This window comes from Macadamia integrifolia, unplaced genomic scaffold (assembly GCF_013358625.1).
Source record: "Macadamia integrifolia cultivar HAES 741 unplaced genomic scaffold, SCU_Mint_v3 scaffold1877, whole genome shotgun sequence".
NCBI lineage: Eukaryota > Viridiplantae > Streptophyta > Magnoliopsida > Proteales > Proteaceae > Macadamia > Macadamia integrifolia.
In genome coordinates this window covers 49,041-70,025 of record NW_024868398.1, presented here as the reverse complement: position 1 = coordinate 70,025, position 20,985 = coordinate 49,041, and the positions used below count along the sequence as shown (strand labels likewise).

Below are 20,985 nucleotides of genomic sequence, written 5' to 3'. Positions count from 1 at the left end.
TAAAACATTTATTTTTATTATAATGGCTACTGTCTCAAAAATTAATGTTGCAATTTTTTAATATTAAACGAGTTAATTTTTTTTTTGTTTGAATGTTATGACAACCTTAAAATTACAATAATGATAAAGTATATTCAATATAAAGAGATAATTATGTTATTGCTTGGCATCGAAGGCCATTTGGTAAAATTTTTACATTACTTTTATTATAAACTTCAATTTTTATTTTTTATTTCCTCTATAAAATTTAGGGCAATTTACTAGAATGATCATAACCCCTCCTCTGGCCCAAAATCACTGGTATTTTTATTTAGAGAGGAATGTATTTTGTTAAATAAGTAAGCTATGAAAAGGACATATAAGCTATTGTAAATAGACTTATTTGATTATAAAAAATAAAAAAATACAGCTATGTGGCCAATACATGTCATGGATCTTGGTCATATAGTGGTTTTCTCATCTGAACATAATAGTAAGATTAACAAATACATTCCTCTCTAAATAAAAAACATAATAGTGCAATTATGCCATGAGTACATATATACCACCAGCATGCAATAGGTACTATCGTGAAAATTTGACAACTAAATCGCAATGGAGCAATCTCACATATTGTTAGCACATTTTTCATGTTAACAATTCATCCCTCCAAATGGAAAAACATGGAAGGAGTCTCTCACGTAAGGAAAGAATGACAATGGACCACTTGAAGCTAAACCTTGGCCAGGAAGACTAGGTGTAAATTGTACCATTTCCTTATTGCCTTGGTCATTAAACTATAAAGAAAGGCTAAAATAGTATTTTCACAAGTAATTATTTTTTAAAAAATTTGAAAAAGAGTTCGTGCCGGAATTAGGACAGCGGGACGTGAGAACCGGTGAGACCCCATGAGCAATTGAGCACATAAACATGAGAGAGAGGCTCACACGTCTAGTGTTCCATCACGTAAAGCCACGTGGAAGATCCATGATGAGTGGATCCCATGCTGACGTGGCAGGGAAGGTCTGAACTGTGAAGAGTTTGATATAGAAGCAACGTTCGAGCCTTCGAGGCTAAGTCTGGGAAGAGCCGACCCGAGAAACTATTCTTAGCCTTCTTCTTTCTCAAATCACAACGGAAGTCGCGTTTTAGATTGCAAAATAAAAAAAGAAACAATCAGAGAAAGCAAATTAAAAAACGAACAATCAGATCGAGCTTCTTGTCGATCAGTTCAATCGAACGATCTGTTAGTCGACTAAGTTGAAACATTTCTTTTGCAGAATCTACGGATTTTTTGTTGATTCTTTGGCGGGGGAGATTTAGAGATAGCAGAGTCAGATTTTTAGATTTGAGATAATTTCTAGATCGTGCAAGGAGGGCCTGATCTAGGGTTTCTTTAATTGGAGATGGATCTCCGGAGGAGGAGCTTCTTCGGATGACATTCTCACATGTTTCAGTCGTCTCGGAAAACGATGAAATGGTCTTCATTGCTTAAGGACTTAAAGGAGAAGGTCGGACTTTCTCCACATTCTACTGCATCGTCGTCTTCACCCTTTGCCGCCGGCGCAGAAGGTTTTGGGTCGCCGAGAAATGCCTTTGCTGGATCTCCTTCAAGGTTCTATTTATTTATTTTTGGTGCACATTTTCTTTTTTTCCATGCAAAGATGTAATTTTTCTTGAGGATATACGTTTTTTTTTTTTCAATTTCTTTGTCTGCTTTTCGGTTTATTTTTCAAGCGTTCAAGATGAGCAATGAGAACATAATTTAATAAGTTTAGACCATAGCGGACATAAAAATTGAAGCAGGTAAGGCGGATTTTCTGTTTGGTACGTTATGTGATGAAAAACTCCATTGGAATTTGTTGCTGTTTTAAGAATAATTGTTAGATGGGAAATAATTTAGTTTGAGGAGAGAATGGACTAACTGAATGAGAAATGGGATTTTGGTTCTCAATCCTACAACATCTTTTGCTATCAAAAAGTCCTTGTTAAAGAGTTGGTTTAAGAAAAAAAGAAAAAAATAGAATGGGGTTCTTTAGAGCTTAGCCAAGGTGCATTATGTGGCGGCATCACGAAAGGTGTGATATTTAGACTTGTGATAGTCCTCTGGAGTCTGCTAGATTGAGTTTCATTCTCGAATTCTGAGACATGGATTTATTTGTATCGAAATGCTACTTCTTTTCCCCCCGTTGGATGTGCTACTTACTTTAGTAACAGGAGGTAATTTAAGAGGTTTGTGGAGAAATAAGTAATTTCACAGAACAGGTGGATAATAGGTTAATGGTTAACATAAATTATCTGTCATTATCTGTCACTAATTTAAATATTAAAAAAAAAAAAACCTTCTTTCACTTGTAGAACTAGTGACTTTACACTGTCAGGTACCCTCCTTGGCTCTTCATGAGTTTTATATGCCCTGTTAATGTTATATAGGGATACGGTCCAATCAAAGGCTATATAATTATGTGAAACTCTTCTTATTTCTTAAAATTTATTTTCTCATTTGATCATCTTACTTTGTAATCATATTTGAATATTTACTTTACCATGCTTGACTTACTCACCCAGTAACACTTGACCAATAGGAGAACCTATATCTTTGTTCTTTTGCACTTTATAATGATGTAGATTGTGCTTGTGTGTTGATTGTTCAACTAGCCATTTAGTTGGAATTTAGGAGTTGAAAGGAAGTAAGGAAGAAGGAAGGGGGAGGAGAGAAAGAAATTGCGGTAGAACTTGTGGGAGAGACACTTCTCTCCCTATATTGATTCACTAAACTGAGAAAGAAAAATTACATCCTTGCCCCCATGCTAATATAAGATAGCCAAGGGAGGGAAAAGGTAAATGTTAAAAACACATTAAATCAAATTACAATATAGTGCGCATGTGCCTAAAGTACCCTTATTAACACTCCCCCTCTAGCTGGAGAATAAATTTCATACATTCCCAGCTTGCATAGAAGGGTATTGAATTAATGAGGAATAAGGCCTTTGATAAAGATGTCGGCTAGCCAATCACCAGTTCTCACGAAAGAGTGCATACGTAGCCGGAGTCAATCTTCTCTTTGATGAAATTCCTATCAACTTCAATATGCTTTATCCTGTCATGTTGCATAGGGTTGTGGGCTATACTTATGGCACTCTTGTTATCACAATAAAGTCTCATAGGTGCCTCAATATCAAATGCCAATTCTTGAACCAACATTTTTAACCATAGTAGTTCACAAACTTTATGAGCCATAGCCCTAAACTCTGCCTTTGCACTAAATCTGGCCACCATAGGTTGTTTATTACTCCTCTATGTGACCAGGTTACACCCATACAATAGCCTGATGTAGATTGTTTGTTTGAAGTAAACCAGTACAATATGCATTAGTGTAGCCCTCTATCCTCAAATGGTTTTTCCTGGCATGCAATAGTTCTGTCTTGGGGGTGGACTTCAAGTATATGAGGATGTGGTATGCAACATCCAAGTGCCTACTCTTGAGAGCATGCATAACCTGGCTCACCACACGAATTGTATAGGTGATGTCGGGGCGATTCAAAGAAAGGTAGATCAGCTTCCTCACTAATCTCTGCATTTCCTGCATTAATAACGAGTGAACCACAATCTTCTCTAAGCTAGTGATTTTGTTCAATAGGATAGTTTGCTGGTTTGCAATCCAACATGTTTTTTTTTGATAAGTAAATAGCCTTTATTAAAAAAAGAAGAAAGATATACGATAGGACACAAGCCCAATCAGGCCTATTCCTAAGAATAGGCATCCAAGGGAAGCCACAAGTCAACCCTTAATAGGGGAACACTATGGACAAGAGGAGCCCAATAAAAAGACAATAAAAGCTGTTGTTGTCCAACACAAATTTCAATTTGGTAGATGTTTATCTCCTTTTTAGATCTTGACACTTCAATTCTCAAGAAATATTTCAAAGGTCCAAGATCTTTAATCTCAGACTGTTGGGCCAAATAGGACTCAGTCTCATTATCTCAACCCTGTCATTCCCAGTCACCATAATGTCATCCTCATAGACAATGAGGGCTGTGATAGTGCCATTACCTTGCTGGGCAAATGAAGTGTGGTCAGCATGGCTGTGAGAATAATACCCATTATTCATAATGGCATGTTTAGACCCCTCAAACCAAGCCTTGGGAGACTGTCTGAGAACATATAATGCCTTTTGGAGGAGACACACTTTCACTTCAACTGAAGGAAACTTGAAGCCGGGTGGAGTTTGCATTTATGCTTCCTCTTCTAAGTCATCATAGAGGAAATCATTCTTACATCCAACTGATACAATGGCCAATCCCTATTAGCCACCAATGATAATAGAACACTAATTGGGTTTTGTTTAGCCATAGGAGCATAATTCTCTTGGTATAGTCAATGCTGTACACCTGACTGTACCCTTTGTCTACCAACCTGGTCTTGTATCTCTCAACAACACCATCTGATCTGTGCTTGATTATATAGATCAATCTGCATCCAACTGGGAGGATCAACTATTTCCAAGTATTGTTCTTCTCAAGTGCCATCAGTTCCTCAGACATTGGTTTCTATCACTTTGGGTTAGACATGGCTTCAGTGACATCCTTGGGAATGGAAATGGAGGAAAAGGCAACAATAAAAGAAATACATTTAGGAGATATAACATCATAGAAAACAAACTTGGCTATGGGATTAGGTCAATCTCCGTTTCCCTTTTGAATAGGAATGGGAAGATCTAACTCAGAAGATGGAGGAGGGATGTCATCTGACCGAGGAAGGTGGAGCTCAGGATGTGGATTAAAGAGGACTCTTAGCATAATAAATGGTATTCTTTTCCCTAATTTTATACACAAGTAACTCCTTCTCCTTAGTAGAACCAACTCCAGAATGATTGCAAAATATCAACAACCTCCACTTTGTGTTTCCCTACATCAAGCAAAAATGGAGAAATAGGTAAGGGTGGAAGAAAAGGGATGAAAATAGTAGCCTCTTGACTCCCTCTGTTCTCCCCCTGAAAAGGATGTTGATGAGAAGTAAAGAAAGGAATAGATTCAAAGAATGTGACATCTTTGGAGAGAAGCCGCCTGCGAGAAGAAGGGTGATGGCACTTATAGCCTTTTGTAGAGGAGTACCTAAGGAAAATGTATTTGAGGGCCTTGGGATCAAGTTTAGTCCGAGCAGACTTGTTGACATGGACATAACATACAAACCCAAACGCTTTAGAAAGTAGGAACCTATGGAGACAAGGTCTCCAAAGGGGATTTGAAACCAAGGAGTTTAGTGGGCATACGATTGATGAGGAAGGTAGCAGCAAGAAGGGCATCAGACTAAAAGGTCTTAGGGACTTGCATGCAAAATAATAGACTCCTAATGACTTCCAAGTTCCTACAAGTGGCAATTTTTCCTCTAAGCTACCCCATTCTGTTGGTGTGTCAACACAAGCAAGCTGATGGATAATGCCATTATCGGTAAAAAAGTCTTGAAGTCCATCATACATGTATTCTCCCCCTTTATCAGTACGGACAATTTTGATTTGAGTATCAAATTGAATACAAATCAACATATAGAAAATTTTGAAGGCATCAAATACATCATTCTTATGTTTCATAAAAAGTCCCAGTGGATTAGGAATAATCATCAATAAAGAAAACAAAATAATGATAACCAAATAAAGAAGTAGTGGGAGAGGGTCCCCAAACATCAAAATGCACAATATGAAAAATAAAAATAAAAACAGTGGATCTATTATCATGATAAGGATAAAAAGAACGACAATGTTTAGCAGGCATACATGGTTCACTCTAAAAAACATAAGAGGAAGAAAAAGAAGAAAATACATATGGTGACTGTTTTTTCATAAAAAACAAAAGAGGGTTGGCCTTAACATTGATACCAAACATCACAAAATCAATAATACTGCTATCACTCAGTCCACACACAGAGGATTGAGCCACAAACAAAAAAGGTGTGTGCGGTTCAAGAAGGTAAAGTCATTTCTCCTCACGTCCTCTGTCAATAATCCTCGTTGTCAATAAATCTTGAAATAGATAATGAGAGGGAAAAAATGATGGAACAATACAAGGATTTAGTGAGGTGGCTAACAAACAAGAGATTAATGGCAAAATTAGGAACATGAAGTACGGAGTCAAATGAAATAGAAGAGGTAACATGTACATTGCCCTTACCAGAAATGGAGGAAAGGGAGCTATCGACGACCCTAACCTTATCTCGATCAGAACAAATAGAATAGGAATCATAACTCTAGGACATACTGGGCATATCTCATATAATCGGTGGCGCCATAGTCAATAACCCAAGGAGTAGTAGTGGAAGGGGCAGATGTGGAGACCTGCGAGGTGGAAGTTGAAGTGTCTGATGCTGTGAATGTAGAAGAAGAGCTACCCAGTTGAGACATAACCCTGTGAAATGCTGCAATGTCATTTTTAGTAAGGGAACTGTGATTTGACGATGGGCCAGTTGGATACGCCCTAGGTTAGGCCTAGCCATCACACTTTGTGCTTGAGCTCCACTCTCCTCCTACCATCACGCATACCAGTAGAACCACCATGCATACCAATGGGATGACCATGAAGTACCCAACACCTCTCTCTTGTGTGTCCAGGTTTCCCATAGTGATCACAATAAAGCCTATTTTTGTCTTTCCCACGGGTAGGTCCAAGGCCTCTGCCACGACCACACCAATCCCTGTGAGAGCTAGAAGTAAGAGTAGACCGCTCAAGGGATGATACCAGTTCTATCGCCACTTGTTGGGTCTCCTCACTCAGCAATTAACCATAGACCTCATCTAAGGAGGGGAGAGGAGACTGACCTAAGATCTATATCCGGATTGGTTTATAGTTAGCCACCAAGCAGAATGAGAATACACTCCTTCTCAAGTGTGCGGTACACCTTAGCTCATATGGATTAGAAAGTTGGAGGTCTGTATAGTGGTCATACTCCTCCCAGGACCAACAATAGTATTATAGTACTAAAAAATTGTCCTATCACCTGCCTTATTGTGATAATTTTCTGAAGAAGTTGGTAGACCTACGCCAAGTCACCAACTTTGTCAAAAGTTTTGGAAACACTGTCCCAAATATCCTTGGCAGTTTCCTTTCTCATAAACTTCCTCCCAATCTTGGGCTTCATAGAGAAGATAAGCCAAGTCATAACAATAGAGTTTCTGGTCTCATATTTTTGATACATAGGAGAATTGGAAGGAGGATCTTGAAGGTGCCGGTAATATATCCAAGTTTCCCCCAACTCTGGAGGGAGCTTCATGGAGTGAGCCCAGTCCAAGTAGTTGGTGTTTTCCAACATCACAATGGAGATCTAGGTGTCGGGATTCTCAAACTCTATCTGAATGGACTTGGAACTGAAGCACTAGTCGAAGCTTCCGTAGGTCCACTGACCTCAGACATAGTGTAGGAATACACTCAACAATATCGGAAAAATGTCCAAACCAAGTGGGGAGTACACACTCAACCCAACTACATAGTCCCAACACAAAAAATGTCCTAGTAAATGGAAACATGCACCAAATCTGAGGAAAACTTGACTCAAAACACACCCTTCAAAGAGTAACATCTCATGGCAACTTATAGAATCCATATGAGGGATTGCACAACCATTTCATTGCTGAAAACATCACACATTGCATTGAAATGCAAAAAAGAGAGAAATCGATACTGGCTGGACCTGGCAGTCCACAAAGAAGTGAGTGAGCTCTAGCAGTTTCTTGTTTAAACGATGGAGATCATATGGCAAATGTAGAGGACCCTTGGGCTATTCTTGGGAGCCATACCCCAGCCCCAACAACTGGAGCGAGGGAGGTGGTAACCCTAGAATAGGGCTGGTGGTGATCCTAGAATAGTGTTGATGTCGAGTTGTGCTTCAAGGGAGTTCGTACAATCACATGAGGTCTTCTTGTAGGCTTCATTCAAGACCTATCTCATACTTCAATCGATTCACATAGTAACCTCTTCCTTGGAACCCTTTGTGCCCTAGGATTCCAAAGAGAGGAAGTAGGGAAGAAAAAATTGGAATACGACTCTCAAACCGTGGAGCTCTGATACCAAGTTGGATTTTAGGAATTGAAAGGAAGTAAGGAAGAAGGGATAAGAACGAGGAGAGAAACAAGTTGCATTAAAACTTGTGGGAAAGAATACTCTTCTCTCCCCTATATTGATTCACTTAACTTAGAAAGAGAAATTACATCCTTACCTGGTTACCCCCATGCTAATATAAGATAGCCAAGAGGTAAAAGGTAAAAGGTAAAAACATCACATCAAATTACAGTATAATGGGCATGTCCTAAAGTATCCTTATTAACTCTTAACACATTTCCCATGAAGATGATCTTTTCTTTGATTGACAAGTTCATAGGCTATATTTTGGGCATTTAGTTGTTGTCCTGACAAGAGTAGAGCAACAATTATATGTCAGGATTTTTGTAGGATAAAGGTGGCTATAAATCATTTATGTTCTTCAAGTTCTTTTAAGAATCAGTGGTGCTGTATTGGCAATTAAATTAAGAAATTTTCCCGTACATAGTTATAGATTTTACCTGCATAATGTTTCCAAGTCTTCGTTGATTGCAATTTTCTTGGTCCTGGGCATAATGAGGCTGATGGATGGCTGAGCTGAAATGGTTCCGAAAAGGTTGTGTGAGAATGAGGTTGATGAACATTGGCTTCCATATTGATTTTATGGTATTGGCGTCCTATTCTTGTTCTTGTGATCTTGGGTAGGGATGTTTGATGGAAGATTTAGGCCATGCCATTTTCTTCATCTTCTCTTCCCACATTAAACTAAAGAATGGCCCTTTTGTCTTTTGAAATGAGGACTTCTCAATGATTCTCAGGAAGTAGTTAAGTTAGTGGGATAGATGAGAATTAAGGGTCATTGGATTTGAACCTTTTGGCTTATTTTTGGAAAAAATGACTTCAGGTGCATTCACCTCATTGAGTTATAGTAGATCTTTCATCATGGCTCTTTGATTGGACTATGTGTTCATTCTGGACAATCTTCCCATGGTGTTATTCCTTCTATTCTGCTCAGAGTTGGAGGCACCAACAGATTTTCGTACATGCCATGTTCTCCAGATCATTAGGTAACGATCTGGTTGTGGTCTGTTTTATTTGTTTAGGACGTGAAGTTTGAACTCTTTTCCTGGTGTGCATGATTGTTTCCAATTATGTTCGTTTTACTTGGCGAACTTATAATTTGTTTTGTTCCTTCTACAAATTAGTATCTTGTCACTGAATTCAAAGGTTCTGACATGTTTTAGTTGTTTGTACAATTCTTATGAATTTAGTTGGATGTACCTTCTGTTATTTATCGCTTTCTTTCTTACCATGCAAGAGTAACCATGGACTTAATTTTCTGTTGGAGTCATTTTTCTTAAATGCTCATTACAGATGCCTTATGTTGTCAAGTGTTTGATGTTTTCATGGAAGCAGAGACAAACATGAATTGGAGTTGGACTTCAAAAGATTTTGGGAAGAGTTCCGCTCGTCCAGCTCTGAAAAGGTTTTTCTTTGGACATGTTGATTGTTAACAACTTTTTTCTGCTATTATGACTTCTTACAAATATTGTGGATGCTAATGGCTTGTTAATCTTCTTTACAGGAGAAAGAAATGGCTTTGGACATGGCTATAGATGTTTTCTGTAGACTAGTGAAGCAGCACTCTAATGTAGCTCAAGTAGTTAGCATGTATGTAAATGATTCTTCCCTTGCTTCATTGACTCTTTGTTTCATACACCGCTGTATCTGGAAAAGTGATCCTTCTTGTGGAGCAGTGTTACCTTCAGCCATCACACGTACACTCATGCATACATAAATACATAAATACATAAATACATAAATACATAAATGTGTTTATGTATGCTAATATTATACATCCATTGGTAAGGGTTGAAAAAGACATTACCAGGATTCTGTACCATACAAGGAACTAAATCTCGGGTTTCTGACAGGTTTTGGCCCGGGATTTGGGCCGAAACCACCAAAACCAGGTTTTTTTTCGAAAATTTCCCACAAACCAGGTTGTCTTGGGGTCCACCAAAACCACCGAAACTGCCAAACTTTCGGACAAGATGTCTGAGATTTAGTTCCATGGTACCATATGTAATTATATGTTTGTTCAGTCCCTTTATTCCTTTTTTTTTTTCTCAAACTCATCGTTCTATATTTGTCTTGTATGTTCAAAGCTTTCGGGATCACTCGTTAAAAGTATTCTATATATTCCCTCCCTCTATACATGCATGAAAACCTTAGTTAGAGACATGAGTGGAATCATAGTTGTCTAGGCATCGCATAGGTGGTGCCTGAGTGAGAAGGCGGCTCTTGAGGCTCAAGATGGTCAGTCGCCATATTGTAAAGGTGCTTATAAACCCAGGGGAAAAAGGTGGGAAAAGGGGTGGGGGGGGTTAGGTGAAGCAAGAGGGATTCTCTCTCTATCATCTGGCATTATGAACTTGAAGAATAAGAATGCTCTGTGTGGTGTCTTCCCATTGGTGAATTTTAAGCCCTAAATACAGTTTATTTTTCTCCATAATATGTTGGTAGTTATTAAAAATTTAAGGATGAAAGCGTAAAGTATCATTATTTTACACATAGGCCCTTCATACGTTGAACATGAAGAATGGAGTGCTTGGCTGTCATAACCCGTCAGTTATATTCAAAACTGAGAGAGACACTTGTTCTGTGTAAATCCCTCTTTATATGCTATTCCTCGGTAGACACAGCTCCCCCAGGGTGATGAACACAATTGAGAAACATGCTAATGATTTTCTTATTTGGTAGTTAGCTCTTTCGGTATAGAGTGATTTGTGCTACAGATCTTTTATGGGACTTTACATGTATCCTTTCTTACTTGGGACTCTTATGCCCCTTAAGGAATTTAAAAGAAGAAGAAAAATAGGATAAAATGAACTTTGCATGCCACTGATTAGGCTGTAAGAAAACTGTATCAAATCAGACAATAGAAAACAGTATCTGCAATAGTGAACAAGGAAAAGAGGGAAAAGAAGAAAGAAGAGAGAAGAGAACTACAAAAGAGATACAGAGAAGGGGAAGTATAGACTGACGATAGAGAGAGGAATAGAATATCCCTATCGACAGCCCTCATAAATTATATAATAGATTAATTGGTTAACAACCAATTACAAAGCCGCCAGGACAATCATACCCCTATGTCCTTGTGGTAGATTAAAATTAATAAAATAAAACCATGACAAGATAAGAACACCTTGCAGTACATTTTAACATTCCCCCTCAAGTTGGAGCATATAGATCACCCATGCCTAGCTTGGAACAACTTTTCTTGAAAGCAGGACTAAACAGAGGCTTGGTAAACGTATCACTCAATTGATTTGCGGAAAAATGAATGGAGTGTCAATCATCTTCCTCATTACGACACCCCTCACAAAGTGACAATCAACTTCAATGTGTTTGGTCCTCTTGTGAAACACTGGGTTGTTGGCAATGTAGATGACAAGCAGAAAACATTTTCTTCAATCTTTCTCTTGGAAGGGGCTCTCATAACCTATATTTTTGTCTTGCATTTTTTAAAGATTTGAATGAGCTTCCTTGTTGTAATGGTGCTAGTAATGGGATGGCTTATTGCTGTCTTTCTTGCTTATTGTAACCTTTATTGTTGTCTTTCTTTCTTATTGTGGGCATATCTAGTTGACCAACTGATTGCTGACAACTCTCAGGTTAATTGAGACACACATTTTCTCCTTCGTTGTTGGAAGAGCATTTGTTACAGATATTGAGAAGTTGAAAATCATTAGCAAGACAAGATCATTGGATGTGGTGAAAGTTATGAGGTTTTTCACGGACATTATGAAGGTGTGTTTTTATGATTTTCCCTACTTGTCTCTGATGTTCTGAAAAAAAAAAGTGTTTTTTGAATTAATATTCAATGATACTCTTGTGCAGGATGGCATCAGTCCTGGTTCGAATTTGTTACATGCGATTGAAGTTCTTGTATCAGGGGTATATATTTATTGACTTCTTTAACTAGAAGGACATTGTTTACTGATTTATTTCGTTCATATCTCTTCTCAGTATTCCCGACTTTTGTGAAATGGCGAATGTTTTCGAATGTCCCTTGACTTCACCGTGTTCCAAAACATGGTAATGCTAAGAAAGACCCAACATTTCCCTAGGTCTGTTCTAGATCTCAATATAGGCAGGTCAAGAGAAGGTCAAGCAAGAAGTGTGTTTTTCAATAACATCTATTTTCTGCTTTTGTGAACTGAGAATGTGACCAATGAACCTATCCATTTTGTGGAGGGTTATCATGTACAACAGGCTTGAGGTTATTTTATGTGTTGTAAATGGGTGCTTTGACCCTCTCATGAGTAAGGTTCATGTGATTGCGGACATTTTCTTTTCTCATTGCTTGCAATTGTGAGTAAGGTATAAATTGGCTTGTTATGCTGAAGGCTCCTTTCTGTGGTTGCCCATGGAAAAGAAAAGATCTTATGAAAATTGTTGACATTTCAAACTTATATTTCTTACATGCTCTCTTATTTTGAATGTCCCATCTTCTCGTTATTTGTTATATTGCGTTCTTTATATTCATAATTTGTTTGGTCATTGATTAAAATTCATTCCTTTACACTGTTACGGTATGAAAAACAGCGCTATGTATCTGTTCCATTGATTGTTCAAATTAATACCCCCCCAAAAAAGAAAAACACTTTTGAGAGTTGAAGATAAAAATCAAAGACATGGCAGAAGTTTCTTTAGACAAGCATGTTTAGATTGTATTTCTTGACAGTTGGCATGGTCCTGTCACGTGGTGTCCAACCGTTGGATAGATAGAGCTCACCTTGCATAACCTACAAGTCAAAGTTTGTGGCTTATCTCAATCATATGGTCCACTATCTACTAGGTTTTCTCCCCTGCATTTTCAGCCATTAAACAGTGGATGGCCTTATGTGGCAATGTTGGACTTGTATAGATTAAGGCCCATGTGGATTAGCCATCTGTTGCTTTCAAAGACAAACTCAATCATGTGGCCCACAATGTGCTGAAACCCTTCTCCTATTTGCCCAAGTTTTGATAAAAATTGCCCTATTGATTTTGACACCTAGTGTTTTGGGATGAAGGTTATGACAAGTTAAGGAAGGTGTAGAGACCTTGTCCAGAAAATTTGAGCTCCACCTATTCTGCCATGTGGCAGACAAACCATGGGTTCTTTTCTAGAAATACAATCTAGACGTCATCATCCGGGAAGCTGTGCTGCAGTATAACTGCAGATTTGCTGTGTTCTGCTTTTATCTCATTGCATGAGATTATTTACATTGGCACTCTATGCAGGCAGAGGGAATGGATTTTACAATCTCGCTTTTTAATAAATAATATTGATCTTTCTTGCTTTTCCAACTTGATTTACATTGTCTTGTTAACAGCCAATTGATAAACAGTCTCTTCTTGATTCTGGGATCCTATGCTGCCTTATTCATATTCTCAATGCTCTTCTTAGTCCTGATGAGGCCAATCAAAGACACTTAGCTGACAGCTCCGAAGAAAATCTATTTGAAAAAGGTTATGATGGAGATATAGGACAAGTCCGCCGGCTTGAGGTAGCTTTCGTTCTTTTGACCGTTTGCATCAAATGCTCTGTTATTTTGCTTATTTAGCTCAAGCAGATATGCATCCTAAGTTGTATAGTAGACAGCCGGTACCTTATTATAGCCTGTCCTTATAAGCCTGTGGCTGATTTGTAGTGGTGTGTCAGGTTGACAGCCAGCACTTATTATAATTTGCCATAACCTGTCAATCTTTTTGCATGGAATCTTGCACTTGTCCTTGCTTGGAATCTCCATGTAGCCGACCCCATTAAGTTGGGATAAGGTTTTGAATGATGTTGTTGTTGTTTTAGAGAGATCGCAGGATGAGGTTAAAGGGGGAAAACACTATTTGTTGGGGGTAAGAGAGGGGAGAGAAAGGAGAGGCACCAACCTCCACCAATCCATTAATTCAATCAAATCGTGGGGAGGCTATTAAGCCTTTACATTGCTTTATAATGCTAAAAACAGAAATAAAACGGTTAGAAAAAAGACTCCCAAGCCTCCATACTGATTGGGATGATGTGGCAATCCTAAATTGACTGAATCAAAAACCGCAGAAGAGTTCACCAACACAATTTGTTTGATAGGTCAGATGAGTTCACATTAATACTTGTACTAAATATTAGGGCCCTTGCAAGTAATTTATAATTTACATAAACCATAAAGATTATATAGAATCACTTGCACACAAACACACACTTTGAAGTAAATGCAGTTGTATGAAATATGTCATTGATGACTTCCATTAGATGGTAAAGAGAATAAGACAAAGATATGCGTTTTGCTAACTGAGAACCTTTGAACTTTTGTATGCAGGTTGAGGGAAGTATTGTACATATTATGAAAGCATTGGCGAGCCATCCTTCTGCTGCACAGAGTTTAATTGAAGATGATTCACTTCATTTATTATTTGAGATGGTTGCTACTGGCTCTTTGATCGTTTTTTCTCGATTTAAACAGGGCCTTGTTCCCTTGCATACGATTCAGCTTCATCGACATGCCATGCAGGTGGTTACATTACACCATTTTTTTTTTTTTGGTGGACATAAACATTACATCAATATTCAGATAGTTGTTTGGTAACAATACAATCTGAAGTGCAAAGATGCACGGATGCTCAATGTTTTATCTCACTCTTCTTCAATTATTGTTGCAGATACTTGGTCTTCTTTTGGTCAATGACAATGGAAGCACAGCAAAGTATATACACAATCATCATCTGGTTTGTTGTTTTGTCTCTATCTGTGTGTGTTTTTCAAATCTGACAATTTTAAGATTTGATACTTATCCAATGATCCAATCTCATCTTTGGATCCTTTTGTGAACTACGGATGTTATCTGATTTGGTTCTTGGACCTTACAATTTTACTTTGGTCTTCCAATTCAAGTTGAGATATTTTGTTTGCAATTGATTAGAGCAAAGTTCTATGAAAATGCTTATAGGAACTTTTTCCTTGGAGAAAAATTTAATGGCTTTTGTTTTTAAACCACCTTAAGTGTTGTTCCTCACCAAATTAGATACTTGGGTCCTTGTAAACCATAGTTGAGTAGTTAGTGATAAAAACTAATGGAATAAGGCTAAGAGCGGCCCATCTATATTTATAATGAACAAAAAATATTCTAGAATAGGTACAAGTACAAGAATACCCTTAATGACTAATTAACCCTTGTATCCATATTACAACACTCCCCCTCAAGTTGGCAAGGTTTAAGATCTTGCTCTTGCCCCCCATCTCACTAATCCAAAAAAGAGAGATCTTGCTAGATTTGCCGAGATCATGTATTTTTTCCTGATCAACTCGGTGGTTGGTCTCGGTGGCTATATGGTCTTTGTAGCCCCTGAAAGTTGGCATTTACCCTATTTTAGGCCTTCTAAACACAATGGAAACATCAGTTTTTAAAACAAACCTAAAATTGTACTTTCACTTCGTACTCTATGTAAGTAGTCTTCGACTCTTCGGACCTTAGGCTAGTATGCTCTCTTCCACAATCCACATTCCACAATCAACATATGACACAACATAATTATAAGAATTTAAAAGACATCATATATAAGAAAAGTAACCCCAAATGTGGATGAGGAGGTAATATTCTCTACTCTTTAAGCTTTAATGAGTGTAGGAATGGGGATCCTCAAGAAAAAGCACAAAAATTCTTGCTTCTTAGTGTTTTTTCTTCAAAAAAGTGAGAGGCGAGATCTTAGCGAGATTTGGTGAGATCTTGGCAATATTTGGCGAGTTCTCGCTGGAGATCTCGATCGAGTTTTTGTACAATTTATATCTCGCCATGCATCTCGTCTTGCCTTCTTAAAAAAATGAGATATTAGCGAGATATTGAACCATGCAAGTTGGTGCATGGATATTACACATGCCCCAACTTGCAAACAATTGGATGAAAAAGTTTATTATGAAGACCTTTAGTAAAAACATCCGCTAACTACTCCTTAGATTTAACAAACAGAACGCAAATAATTCCTTGGATCTCGCCGAGATCTTGAACCATGCAAGTTGGTGCATAGATATTACACATGCCCCAACTTGCAAACAATTGGATGAAAAAGTTTATTATGAAGACCTTTAGTAAAAACATCCGCTAACTACTCCTTAGATTTAACAAACAGAACGCAAATAATTCCTTGGATCTCGCCGAGATCTTGAACCATGCAAGTTGGTGCATAGATATTACACATGCCCCAACTTGCAAACAATTGGATGAAAAAGTTTATTATGAAGACCTTTAGTAAAAACATCCGCTAACTACTCCTTAGATTTAACAAACAGAACACAAATAATTCCTTGTTATCAATTCTCTTTGATAAATAGATCTATTTCCACATGCTTCGTTCGATCATGCCATAATTAACAAAGCAGCAAAACGACAAAGGCGATGGATGTAGCAAAAATTCAAGGCGACATCAACAAGGCATCAAGGTGTTGACTAGGTGATCAAGGCACTAGTCCAGGCTGAACCGCTTTATCACTTAGGCTAGGCGATGCCTTGATAACTATGGATCATGCTGGACCGGATTGTGAGCAATGCTATGGCTGATTTACTGTCACAATATAGTTGCATTGGAAGTTGAACCGAAACACCAAGATCCTAAAGAAGCCCCTGGAGCCTAAGGAGTTCATAAATAACATGGACTACAGCCCGAATTTCAGCCTCTGCAGTGGATTGAGTGACCACTGCCTATTTCTTGCTCCTCCAAGTGACAAGATTACCACCAAGAAGAGTAAAATACCTAGAAATAGACTGGAGAACTAGCCCAATGCGCATCAGTAAGGGATTTAATACGCAAATGATCATGTGGAGAAAAGAGAAAACCTTTTCCAGGAGTAGACTTTAAATACATCAAGATTCGATACACTACTGCCAAGTGCATAGAGTGGGGATCATGCATGTACTGACTACTCAGGTTTATAGCATACGCTATGTCTGGCCTAGTGTGAGAAAGATAGATTAAGGATGTTTGCAATACCAAGCATAGATGTTATGGTGTCTAGGAGACCTAAAGTGCTAGAGGGGGCTTGGACACAAGGCGGCACCAGCAAGGCGCCTGACCCATTCGACCAAGGTACCAAGGTGCCAAGGCGTTGCCCAGGCGACAACTAGACAACTATGATACCAATACAATATAAGGTGACACCTCGACAACTATGATACCAATACATTATAATGTTTTTGCTTTTTAGGGATCAGGATTCCTCCTGCAAATTCAAAATGATAATTGAATTGCCATAGAGCATATATCAATTATTTTTCACTCCCAAGAACTTATACCATCCACAATGGAGGATGAATTGTGTGTTTCTGATTTCCTCTTTTCTAAATAACTTCCCGTAAAAAAGGCATTGTTAAATTAACGGATGAGTTAAAGGGCAACCAAACAGTGAAAAACAGATGGAGCTGAGCATTGGAGAGGGGCTTTCATTTTGAAGCTCCTCATCTTACCCATGCTCTATATTAGAATGTCTCTGGATAAAACTATTTTAGGGTTCTTTGCTATTACCTTCAGCAAAAAGGTGAAAAATGAAGGAAGTGAGAGGAAGAGAGAAACATAGAAGAAGAAGAAGTGCATAATAAGGGAAGTGTTCATAGGTTCAGAGGATATGAATGCATACAAAGATTACCATATGACTAAAAGGAGCTCAAAGATCCCAAAAATACTTCTCTTTTTGTTTCAGTTCATGCTTTTGGAGAGGTACTGATTAAGAAGATTTGGCCTTTCCTCGTGATGCCTGATTTTCTGGATTGCTAACTTCCTTGATCATGACGCAGCCAAGAGCCTCAACACCTTTGCTCGCCGTTGTGAGTGTGGGGCCTATCTCTTAAGTAGTGGTCATGTCATCACTAAAGTGCTCCGACCTAGCAGTGCCATGGGCTGTCCTAACCCCCCACGGATGCTTCGGGGTAGTCTCGATCTCTAGAGCTTTACACGGAGTCTTCTCCTCCATGAGCGATGTGGTTGACGGTGTATCTGGAAGGGGCTAGGACAGTTGGTTGATGGGAGCGTTTTGGTGGGTTGGTTGCATCTGGGGGAGGGCGAGGGTGGGCAGGAGGGAGAGGAGAGGTAGAGAAGTGGGGCAGGGCTGGGGGAGAGGGTGGGGTGTGGAGGTTGGGCTGTGGGGGTGGGGGTGTGGCCATGGGGTGGAGATGTAGAGGGTGTCGGGGGAGGGGCTGCCGGAGGGGAGGGGGAGGGGCAAGCGGTAATTTGGGAATTTTAAATTAACAGGTGAGATTGGCACATGCGATAGAATGTTTCGCATCGATGAAGTCTGCTCATAGGCGCTCTCAACAATCTCAATTCCTATCTCCCATTGTTGTACCTGACCCTAAGAATTACCAGTGGACTATCGGCTCAGGGGAAGGATTCAGATAGAAAGCGACGAGGAGATTGGATCGTCTTTCTAGTCTCTATCCTTATCCTTTTTTTTTTTTTCTGGGGAAATCAGAAACGAGGTTTGGGATAGGGGAATTTGAGCAAATATAGGGAAAATCTAGAGGAGTGATGGTAATTAGCCCTAAATTTTATGTCAGTATGCATGCATTCACACCTAATTTTTATGAGTTTCAAGTTTTGATATTGAACTTTGGATAAATTCAGGTTTACCTTGTTTGAGATGTTTTTTCTCCCGCCTAAGCATTGCCTTAGGCAAGCGTGCAATACATATATGTAATTTAACAAGGATAATTTTATATATATGCAACATAAACTATATCAACGCAATATGATATAATTATGCGAGTAATGACCTAATATGAGAAAATCAACGTATAATAAACAAATTATAGGATATAGTATATGCATATTCATTGAAAAACAAAGCAATAAACATAAATCAATGTACACTTGTGAAGTTTCAACAAGGCGTGCTATTGCCTTGGACCCGAGAAAGAGCCTAGACACCTAGGCGACTCCTTGACAACTATGAGAATTACTCTCTTGTTGTACAGGTTTGAAACTTGCGGTTAGAGAGAACTACATTAATTTTGTGGTTGAAGGGGGCTTGGCAGCTTTGGTTGAAAGGTTCAAGATGTCTGCACAATGTCATGGAGATTTTCTCATATTTTTTGCTAGATTAGGCACTTGATGTCTTCGTTACTTGTGCTCTCTATATATAATATATATTTGGTTAAACAAATTGTTGGAGACTTTGTTATTTCCTGTTTATAATGTGGTTAGTTTGTCCTGGATATGTATATTCTAGAATTTATTGTCAAGAGTGGTGGCTTACTTATTATTATAGAAGCTGTTCTGGGTCGTGTCTCATAATTTGACCCAGTATCTTTTTCATCTATAAGACATATTTCTTATCTCATGGTTTCCTGGTGTTTTGACCAGATAAAAGTTCTTTTAATGGCTGTCAAGGATTTCAATCCTGAATATGGTGACTCTGCATATACTTTGGGCATTGTGGACTTACTACTTGAATGTGTGGAGTTGTCATATAGACCTGGTAATTGCAAATTTATCTTCTCACATTGTGTCTTTTAAAGTAATGAATTTTTAATGATAAAGATAAACATTGTCATGTATCTGTATCAAATTCCATTTCCTTGCATGACTACCTGTGCCCATACTATCTTATACACTCGGTGCATCTAATTATGTGAACTTGTATGAAAGTAGTATGGTTTAGAATAACTGCTAACTTGGGCTCAATTTATTTATTTAATTTTTTTTTGTAGAGGCTGGGGGAATCAGTCTCAGGGAGGATATTCATAATGCCCATGGCTATCATTTTCTTGTTCAATTTGCGTTAGTACTGTCGAACTTGCAGAAGAATCAGGACTCTGAGTCTATCCAGTCCCAATTTGCTTCCAAGGAAAACTCTGCTTCAGATGGTTCCTTGGCATCTGATTCTGTTGGAAGAAAGGATTTCACAGGAAAAGGTTGGGCTACTTCACCAGCACTGGCCAGGCTGCTCGATGTGCTTGTTAATCTAGCACAAACTGGTCCATCTGAACCTAATATACCTGCTGGAGGCAAAGGTGCCAAATCTTCTCCTAACAAGGCCGGTGGCCATGTTAGAACTCGGACATCATCTGATGAAATGTGGGAAAAAAGAAATGCTAAAATTAAAGACCTTGAAGCAATTCAAATGTTACAGGATATTTTTCTTAAAGCGGATAGCACTGAACTTAGGGCAGAGGTATTAAATAGAATGTTTAAGATCTTCTCAAGCCATCTTGAGAACTATATGTTGTGCCAGCAGTTGCGCACGGTGCCTCTTTTCATCCTGAATATGACCGAGTTTCCTCCATCGTTGCAGGAGATAATCTTGAAAATTCTAGAATATGCAGTGACTGTAGTGAATTGCATTCCTGAACAAGAATTACTTTCACTTTGCTGCCTGTTGCAGCAACCAATAACATCTGAATTAAAGCATACCATTCTCTCTTTCTTTGTGAAACTTCTATCATTTGATCAGCAGTATAAGAAGGTTTTGCGAGAAGTTGGTGTTCTGGAAGTTATCTTAGATGACCTGAAGCAACACAGGTTTCTTTCCCGCTCAGAGAAGCAAAATAAGAGCACTAATCCACTGGAGAAGAAGTCTGGTTCAAGCAGCTTCAAGCAACAAATGGATAGCAAGGATGCTATAATTTCTTCTCCCAAGCTAATGGAATCTGTTTCTGCGAAGTTTCCTCTTTTTGAGACTGAGAATACAATAGCTGTTGCATGGGACTGTATGGTCTCCTTATTGAAGAAAGCAGAAGCCAATCAATCGTCATTTCGATCATCTAATGGTGTCACCATTATTCTCCCATTTTTAGTGTCTGATATTCACCGACCTGGGGTTCTCCGGACCCTATCCTGTTTGATTATTGAAGATGTTGCACAGGTTTGTGGTCAATTAAATTGTTTTCTGTGTTTCACTGCTTATACAGAATAGGTTTGAAATTCAGAGGGATGACAGTGTTTCCGAAGAAT

The 20,985-nt window shown here is 38.5% G+C and overlaps 1 protein-coding gene across 2 annotated transcripts in view; it reads left to right on the top strand.

The window, feature by feature from the left end:
• The first annotated feature begins 1,060 nt into the window (after positions 1 to 1,060).
• LOC122065082 (protein SPIRRIG-like) overlaps positions 1,061 to 20,985 on the top strand; it is a 39,517-nt gene continuing 19,592 nt past the window's right edge. Inside the window, exons 1-10 of one of the 2 annotated variants that reach the window (XM_042628872.1) lie at positions 1,061 to 1,594; positions 9,424 to 9,493; positions 9,593 to 9,678; positions 11,685 to 11,820; positions 11,911 to 11,967; positions 13,392 to 13,565; positions 14,370 to 14,561; positions 14,710 to 14,775; positions 19,396 to 19,510; positions 19,743 to 20,896. In XM_042628872.1, the coding sequence (XP_042484806.1) occupies positions 1,428 to 1,594; positions 9,424 to 9,493; positions 9,593 to 9,678; positions 11,685 to 11,820; positions 11,911 to 11,967; positions 13,392 to 13,565; positions 14,370 to 14,561; positions 14,710 to 14,775; positions 19,396 to 19,510; positions 19,743 to 20,896 (2,217 nt within the window). In that variant the 5' untranslated portion in view covers positions 1,061 to 1,427. Of the gene's footprint in view, positions 1,595 to 9,423; positions 9,494 to 9,592; positions 9,679 to 11,684; positions 11,821 to 11,910; positions 11,968 to 13,391; positions 13,566 to 14,369; positions 14,562 to 14,709; positions 14,776 to 19,395; positions 19,511 to 19,742; positions 20,897 to 20,985 lie in introns of those variants that run through there. The other variant, XM_042628873.1, reaches the window with a different exon arrangement.